Source organism: Gobio gobio, assembly GCF_949357685.1.
Source record: "Gobio gobio genome assembly, chromosome: 18".
In the NCBI taxonomy this organism is placed as follows: domain Eukaryota; kingdom Metazoa; phylum Chordata; class Actinopteri; order Cypriniformes; family Gobionidae; genus Gobio; species Gobio gobio.
In genome coordinates, this window is record NC_137111.1 from 3,626,393 (window position 1) to 3,635,779 (window position 9,387).

Here is a 9,387-nt window from a genome sequence, read left to right on the forward strand (position 1 = left end):
AAAAATAACCCAAGTTGGGTTGAAAATGGACTAACCCAGCAATTGGGTTGTTTTAACCCAGCGGTTGGGTTAAATGTTTGCTTAAAACAACCCAATTGCTGGGTTAGTCCATTTTCAACCCAACATGGGTTATTTTTAACCCAGCATTTTTTAGAGTGTGATGGTAAACACTTTAACATGTTGATGGTTGTGTGACGATATGGTTGATGGTGATGGTTACCCAGCAATTGGGTTGTTTTAAGCAAACATTTAACCCAACCGCTGGGTTAAAACAACCCAATTGCTGGGTTAGTCCATTTTCAACCCAACTTTTTTAGAGTGATGCAGAGACCAAACCCTGAAATGAATTAATACAGCTGGACATGAAACTAGTCCTTTATTTCCTTCAGGGGAAACATGTAGATTATGCGATTCTCCCTCGTGTACAGTAGAATCATCTCTCGTGTGTGTGTGTGTGTGTGTGTGTGTGTGTGTGTGTGTGTGTGTACAGTGGACAGCAGGGGGCGGTACTTCCTCCAGGAAGGAAGGGACACACACCCGAAGAAGAAGAGCGAGAGCTGTGAGTTACCGAAATGTTGGTTATGTGACTAGTTTTGTAATACACATTTAGCCGAGGACGCGTTTCTCCGAGCTGGACATCATCATGCTCCCGGTGCTCAGGCTCGCGTCGTGTCGCGCTCACACTGCGTGGAGGATCTTCCAGCACACACACGTAAGACTGGGAAGATGTTATTATTGTGGATGTATATCATCATCATGACCTCGATGCCCTGAATGAGATTCCAGCTCATGGCTTTTAAACAACTGCGTAGAAATGTCACAAAATAAAATTAATACAATACTATTATTCATATTTTTATATACACAACATAATATTATGAAAAACGATTGAATATTGATATTTACTCAAAACTGCTCTCACGTGCTGTCAAAATGCATGGTAAGGGACCGTGTGAAAACTACACTTACTGCGTTTAAACGTCCACGCTCTCATTAAAGTCACCATGATATCAAATTATTTTATTAATTTCACAGAATTGTTTTTATGAATATAAACAAACATTATATATAGGCTATATATATATATATATATATTAATAAAAATCTAATTAAAAACAAGTGCAACATTTAACTTGACAATAGAGACGATGGAAACGATGGATTTAGAAATCATGGAATAATGCCTTGTCATGAACAATTGTAAGTAAATGCACTTTTGTGACCCTGGAGCTCAAAAGCAGTCTCACGGGTATATCTGTGGCAATAGCCAACAATATTGAGTGAGTCGGATACATTTTCTATCCGATATACGAAAACATGCGCATAAACTACGATGAAAACGCATTTATCCAATAAATTCCTTGATGTGCATAAAAAAAATCATGTGACTTTCGCGATGTAACAGCATAACTGTAGGAACCAGCGGAAAAATCTTCTTTGCGAAACATCTGAAATGCTGTTTTGGTCATTCAGAAGTCTGAGTCAAAGATGCTCGGTATATATTTCCTGTATTACATGCGTTCCCAAACCGCAACATCTGCCTCTGAAAGCAACACAACAAGTGTATTGAGGCGCACCACAAGTTACTCTGAGACGCAAATAATTGATATATGAAAATTATTATATATGGTAGTTTCTTACAGATTTTTTTCGCCTTTAGTTTATCAGGAAGTGATGATTATGTTTGACTCACTGGATGGAAACAGTGCTTTATTCGCAAATGTTTTATGCGATATTGCATTTTTGCGCATAAATTATATACGCAACCAGTGTTGGGGAAAGTTACTTTGAAAAGTGTTGTGAACTTCAGTTGTTTCTTGAAGTATGGAGACCAGGAGACGTCGGGATCAAACAGAAGTAATTCTTTTAATGAGAAATTTCTGTGCTGCAGGTCGCCCGAAAACAGTCTGATTTTAACAGTATACCTGATAGGTTATATACCGTCCAAAGGGGGAGGGATTTACATTGAGGTTGAACAAAGCATGTTAATTAAATATACAGGTTTTGGGAAAACCTGCCCAGACAGAGTATCACCTACTCCTAATCAGCATAACTATTCAAATGCATAGATGCTACGACGGTGAGAGTCTGAAAACAGGTCCGGCAGAAATCTCCTGCTGGAAAACCCCCAGACTTATTATCTATATTAAATTTGTAAATACAATGTACTTTCTTAAATTTGCATTTCAACAAAAGTAATGCAACAATATTGCGGTACTCCCTTAAAAAGTAACTAATTGAGTTACTTAGTTACTTTTTAAGAAAAGTAATGCGTTACGTTACTTTTGCGTTACTTTTTCTCACCTGGGCTGGGCTTGTTTTTGTTGTTTTTTTATAACAAAAAAAGTTATATTTTTGTAAAGACCTCTTCATACCAAAATGTAAATAATGCGCCCCAGGCTGAGGTAAAAATGCAGATTCCCGCATGAACACTAGAGGGCGCAGCTCTGGATAATGAGAGAAGAGGACGCAGGAGAAAAAAGTTACACCAATAAAAACAAAAAATCTAGTATTTTTCATCATCAAAGGTCAGCAGCAAGACATTGGTCAATTAAATATAAAGGTAGATTATGCATAAAAATTGTTGTTTTATTTAAAATTGTATTATTGGAGGTTTGCATAGTATTCTGATTTTGCATTTGACTGATTTTAATAATTTTGAGGAGTACAGAATCTTTATTGTGCAAGTGAGAGAAATAAATGCTCACATTTAGTCTAGAACTACAATAACCATCATGTTCACACACACACACACACACACACACACACACGCCTCTGCACTTATTCTTCTCAACATGAGCTGTCAGTCAAATTAATGTGAAAAAGTAACTCAGATATTTTGTTGTAAATTTGAAAAGTAATGCGTTACTTTACTAGTTACTTGGAAAAAGTCATATTATTACGTAACTCAAGTTACTTGTAATGTGTTTCCCCCAATACTGTTCGCAACTTTGGATGGAAACAGCTATTCAGACAGGAACTAAACGATTGGACACTTTTACACAAGTTATTCATTGAAATGTATCTTTATTGTCACTATGTTGACAGCGAACCCCTTTGAGACAATGGCTGCCGAAGAGAAGACAGACCACGCTGGCCACAGGAAGTGGAAGTGTGTTGGCCAGGAGCGTGCCCGTCCCCAACGCAGCGACGGATCGTGTGATTGGCCGATGGCTGCTGGGCTGCAGTGGGCTGGTTCTGGGCGCTGTGGTTCTGGGAGGAGTTACGAGGTAAAAACACAATCAAACCGTTGAGCTCATGGCTGTCCATGTGAACATTACTCTCACTCAGTGACGGCTGTGTGTCTTAGATTGACGGAGTCCGGCCTGTCCATGGTTGACTGGCATCTGGTGAAGGAGATGAAGCCGCCGCAGACCCAAGCGGAGTGGGAAGAGGAGTTCTCCAAGTACAAGCAGTTCCCAGAGTTCAAAATGTGAGTGTTTCTGTTAGTGTTAGACCGATATATCGGGCCGATATTTGCGATTTTTATGTGTATCAAGGCTGCTGCATTGGCCAATGTTTTTCCCCTGCATTATTTCCAGACAGGCGTCCACAGGGCAGCTCTCACCGTCTGCAAACTCTCTCGCTCTCCCTCGCGCATATTAATCAAAATCAATTGAGAATTGACGATGGTAAAAGGTGGAAAGACTGAAGTTTCACGTGGAGCATTGGGAGATTTTTCCTGAATTACCGCTGGTGTTGCTCTACAAGAGATTCAGTGAAGTGCACCTACACTCTAAAACATGCTGGGTTAAAAATAACCCAAGTTGGGTTGAAAATGGACTAACCCAGCAATTGGGTTGTTTTAAGCAAACATTTAACCCAAACGCTGGGTCAAAACAACCCAATTGCTGGGTTAGTCCATATTCAACCCAACTTGGGTTATTTTTAACCCAGCATTTTTTAGAGTGTAACCATTAAATGACTAGGTTGTAAATAGTTTTAAATTAAGTATAGTACAGTCAGTGTGCACTTTATTATGCTGCTCGCTTGTTGATACTGTGTGCAATAGTGTCATTATTTTATTTATGCTTAAATATTTATTTTCTGAATTTATTTTCACCACTGAACTTTTTTTTTCTTGTTCTACCTCACCTGTTTTTACTTTTTGTTAAATATTGTTTTTTTTTAGTTCAATAAATGTTCCTTTTTTAAATTGTAAATTTTAAATTGTTATCATGATCATTGTAAATTGAGGGAGCAAAAGCAGTATCGGCTCCAAATATCGGCTCCAGATAATCGGCAGCTCGTATCGCCATCGGCTAAGGCTGAGGAAAAAAAATCGGCATCGGCACTAAAAAATCCATATCGGTCGATCCCTAGTTTCTGTCCCCTGTCACATTCTGATGCTGTACATGAGGCTTTAATCACAGGATAATGCCCTGTTTTTAACAGCATGAATCACGACATGACTCTGACAGAGTTCAAGTTCATCTTTTTCATGGAGTGGGGTCACCGAATGTGGGGCCGGCTGGTGGGACTGGCGTACATTCTTCCTGCGGCGTATTTCTGGAGGAGAGGATACTTCAGCCGCTCCATGAAGGCTCGGGTTCTGGGTCTTTGTGGCTTCGTCTTCTTCCAGGTAAACCGTCAAGTACAGAAATGTCAATGCAAACCCGTTTCCACAACTGTAGCCTTGAATTTCAGCTTCACTTAGATCTGAGTGTCAGCTGGTAGTAGGGATGGCTCGATACCACAATTTAATCTTCGGTACGGTACCACACACAATCTAATACCGAAGTACCGATATTAAATCGATACCATACAGGGTCTGAATTTTGATGCGGGTATTGCGCATAATTTTACTCACTCTCGCAAGTTTTGGGTTTATGAAGTGGGAAATTACCGCAAATGTTTATTATTAAATTAATCAACAAAGATTATCAAATCAGTCATTTGGAAACTTTTTTGTAAGTAATTTCAGCATTACTGCGCGTCTCCATTCTCTCAAAATGAGCAAATTGCTTCTGGCTTCAAAAGACATCGCACCTATAAAAGCATCTGCGCGCTCAGATTCAACACTTTCGCTTCTGTTGCGGGACAGCTGACGGAAATCACTGCCCACGTCTTTTTAAACCTCGCCAATTTAAACATGCCAGCGATTTTATAGCATTTCGTAATACATATGGGACGAGCTCTTAGAGAGAGAGTTTTCTTTGCGCTCATGCCAACAACAAACACACACACACACACACACACAAGCCTAAAGAGCTCGCGCATTCCAAATTAAGTTGTTTTTCCTCAGTCAAATACACACAAAATTATGTCAAAAATGTCCATCTTTAGTGAGTCGTCACATAAACACAGTTGGTTGTGTCTTTCGCAGATGTAAATAGTGCAATAGTATGCGTGCAAATATTATGAAATCTAAACGTCACTGGTTGAAACGAACGCTGGAGATTTCTTTATATTTAAACGATACGATCTTGTGTATGTGCGTTAATCAGTGTTAAAAATGTTTACATTAGATCGTTAGAATTATGCACGCAGCTGTCGATCTCTTGATGTCTTACAAGTCAGGAATTAAGTGACGATGCTTGGCAAGGTTTGATGGTTCTTCAGCAGTTTTATAAGCAAATTAATTCCAAATTTCACGTCTACTCTCTTTATTAATGAGTTTTGTGCGTGTTGAGTGAGATTCAACTGCTGTATTCATCTTGTTCTGTTGCCACATTTGCCAGTTTCGCTTCAGTTTGTGTAGCGCGCTGCCATCTAGCGGTGTACTTCGGAACAGCAGCATATACCGAAATGAGCAAAATCATGATATCGTACCGTTTGAAATAAAATATATACCGGTATTTTTCCAGTACCGGTATACCGCGCATCCCTAGCTGGTAGTTAAAAACATTAAAATAATTGAAGGAAATGCTAACAATGACCTCAAACAAAGCTAGGGCTTCGGGTAATCAGATATTTTTTTGTGGTAATAAAAATAGATCCAAGTGGACAATAGCCTTTAAAGGGATAGTTCACCCAAAAATGAGCCCATGATTTCCTCTCCCTCAGCTCATCCTAGGTGTGTATGACATTCTTCTTTCAGACGAACACAATCAGAGTTATATTAATAAATGTTCTTAACCCCTAAGAGTCTGAGCTGTTTTGGGGCCCTTTAGAAGTTTTGACATGCTTTGTGCTTTTTTCAGTTGCTTATAAACACACTAATGGCAAAAGTGTCATTACACTGTATTCAGCACAAACTGGGCTACCAGAATATCTGAGCAACATGTATGAACATGCTTGTATTTTTGAGAGAATAAAGTTTATGCATGGTTTTTGAGAACATTTGTTTTGTTTTAATTAAGGCCTCTAAACACACAATAGATATGTGTTCACAAGACTTTTGACCAATGGGTGTATTTGCCTAGAGTTTTTGCTTCAAACTGATGTGAGAATCATTGAGTCTACTCATTCACATAAAACAATACACTGATTTAAAATGTGTTAGACAGTTTTTCTTCACAAAGCCCGTATGCGAGGAGGCGTGATAGCTAATGAATAATGATGAGATAACACCTGAGAGGACAAAAGAACATAATAGCTCGCATTAATGAGCTGCATAATGAATGAGCTTAATTCAGGTGTGACTGAGAGCAGCAGGACATCTATTATATATTGTACTTATCTAGTAAATGCATCTTGATTTAAGAATGTTTAAATATTTAGACTAGAAACAAGACAAAAATTACTAAGAGCATTTTTTCTACATTTTTTATGTACAATTGTTTTGTTTTTGAAAGTAGTCTTGACTAAAACAAAACTTTTTAAAGCTACACTGTGTAACTTTTTTAGTTTATTCTCAGCTAAAAACACTTAGTTCTTTCAAAAATATATGTGCTCATTAATGTATATTTACTTCTTTCAAGTAATAAAGTATTCTCGTAAGTTTATAATATGCCATTGTAAACACATACGGGTGAGGGTTCGAATGCCGGTCGCCATGTTGCTCCTCCATCTTGAAAGTACATTAGCCAAAGAGGGACATTCCCGTAAATTCAAGCTTGGCCTTTGGCGTTTTAACACTCGATGGCACCGTGACGAATGTGGACGAGGTCGAGCTGGAAGCCATGTTAATCTTGGACTAAATCAGCCACCGTAGGAGTTAAAACGAAATCGGAATTGAGAGGAACAGAAACTAATATTCACTGGATGGTCATATACCTTTTCACCACTAGATGGAGGAAAATATCACACAGTGTAGCTTTAAATGAAATGTGTGTTATAATCAGGGCTCTGAACCGGTTCAAGGAACGAAAACGAAAACCGGAAACGAACGAAATTTTAAGAGGAACAGAAAACGAAATCAAAATCAATTTGAATCGTTCTGAACAGAAACGTTAATTTGAAATGACCATTAACCGGTTAATAACGTTATTTTATCGTTCTCTTTAATATTTTAATTTGGCAGTGACCAATCATGAATAGAGTAGTCCAGCATGTGATGTTGACGGATCAAGCGTGAGTGAAATGCCCGCGCAGCATCATCTATGAATCTACCGTCAGTGTGAGCGCATTTACACGCCTCAAGGACATTTCTCTCCCCGCTGAGGTCATCAATGAAAGCGCAGGTATTGGAGGACATTCTTTTTGAACGTTTAAATTAGCAGTACGGACTTTAAGCTCAAATAGACTGATTTAGGCTAGTTTATGGATTTTGTTTAAACCTATCCAAGTAGGCTATAGCATCTATCAAACATTTTTCCTATAGTCTTTCAGATTGCCAATACAGGACAGCTCAATGTTTTCTATATAGACGGTTGATGCGTCGTATAAAATGGTGTTATATTGCATTAAATGATCAAGCTTTATTAGCTGACTGATTTGATTATGGGATGCAGTGTTGCGCAGTGTTTGCGGTGAAATTACCAGTTGACGGTGCATTAAAAGAGCAATGGTTATCCAGTTTATTTATTCTTTATTCATGCGATTTTTAAAACAAGTCGTGTTGAAAAAAAGTTATGTACAAAGAATGTTATCTCTCTTCTGAAAAGAATTAGGCATAAGAGCCACTTTAGATTGTCTAACGCTCCATTAAAACAGGTCAATATTTGTCCCGCTGTTTATGCTTTGTAATTATGTATTTCTGTTGTGGTTTTAAAAATGTTATGAAATAAATATTCAAGTTTAATTATCATGCGTTATATTATTATTGAGTGAAAATAAGTGTATTTATACATATTTGTTTAAAGTATAGGGTACATTAAAATAACGTTATTAACCGGTATTTTTTTTTAATCAAACCGTTTTCGGAACAGTAATGTTTATTGAGGAACGCAAAAACGGAAACGCTATAATATCGATTCTGCTCGGAGTGAACCCATTGATATTTTTTTCCGTTTTTAAGCCCTGGTTATAAGTATTATCTGTAAAACTGTAATGGATGCAAGCTGTTGGTTGAGATGGTGCTGTCCAGTAATCAGTGATCGGGTCCCGTGTTCAGGGTCTCCTGGGCTGGTATATGGTGAAGAGCGGGCTGGAGGAGAAGCCCGAGTCGCACGATGTCCCGCGGGTCAGTCAGTACCGGCTGGCGGCTCACCTGGGCTCGGCTCTGCTGCTGTACTGCGCCAGCCTCTGGACCGGGCTCACTCTCCTGCTGCCCGCACACAAGGTAAGGCTTTGCCCGCCGCTCGGCCTGCTGGGTTCTGTGCTGATGCCCTCTCAGGTCCATCTCTCTCTCCTCTGCAGATGCCGGACAGCAGACAGCTGCTTCATCTGAGGCGGTTCGCCAAGGTGACCGGCGGCCTGGTGTTCCTCACCGCTCTCTCAGGTACACATGCATGACCGGACTTAATAATAATAATTAATTACATTTAAATAGCGCTTTTTTTGGCACTCACTCAAAGGGCTTTTACATAGAAGGGGGGAATCTCCTTAAAGGGCTAGTTCACCCAAAAATGTAAATTGTGTCATTAATGGCTGAGCCTCATGTGGTTGGACACCCGTCAGACCTCCGTTCATCTTCAGACACAAATGAAGATATTTTAGTGTAAATCTGATGCTCTGAAAGGCCTCCATTGGCTCAACTTTACACTCTCAAGACCCTTAAAAGACACTAAAGACTAAAGTTACAAAGTCCATCTCACTACAGCGGCTCTACAATAACTTTAAGAAGACGACAATAGTTTTTATGCGCAAAAAAACTCTAAATAACGACTTATATAGTGATGACGATTTCAAAACACGGCCTCATGAAGCTTCGAAGCGTTATGAATCAGTGAGTCGATTCAGCAGTTTGGAGCGTTATGAATCAGTGAGTCGATTCAGCGGTTCGGAGCGTTATGAATCAGTGAGTCGATTCAGCAGTTTGGAGCGTTATGAATTAGTGAGTCGATTCAGCGGTTTGAAGCGGTATGAATCAGTGAGTCGATTCAGCAGTTTGGAGCGTTATGA

At 39.2% G+C, this 9,387-nt stretch overlaps 1 protein-coding gene across 1 annotated transcript in view; it reads left to right on the forward strand.

The window, feature by feature from the left end:
* The first annotated feature begins 508 nt into the window (after positions 1–508).
* cox15 (cytochrome c oxidase assembly homolog 15 (yeast)) overlaps positions 509–9,387 on the forward strand; it is a 38,168-nt gene continuing 29,289 nt past the window's right edge. The window contains exons 1-6 of the mRNA XM_079842602.1: positions 509–712; positions 3,049–3,230; positions 3,311–3,433; positions 4,396–4,582; positions 8,438–8,605; positions 8,683–8,764. Coding sequence (XP_079698728.1) covers positions 644–712; positions 3,049–3,230; positions 3,311–3,433; positions 4,396–4,582; positions 8,438–8,605; positions 8,683–8,764 — 811 coding nt within the window. The 5' untranslated portion in view covers positions 509–643. The remainder of the gene's footprint in view (positions 713–3,048; positions 3,231–3,310; positions 3,434–4,395; positions 4,583–8,437; positions 8,606–8,682; positions 8,765–9,387) is intronic.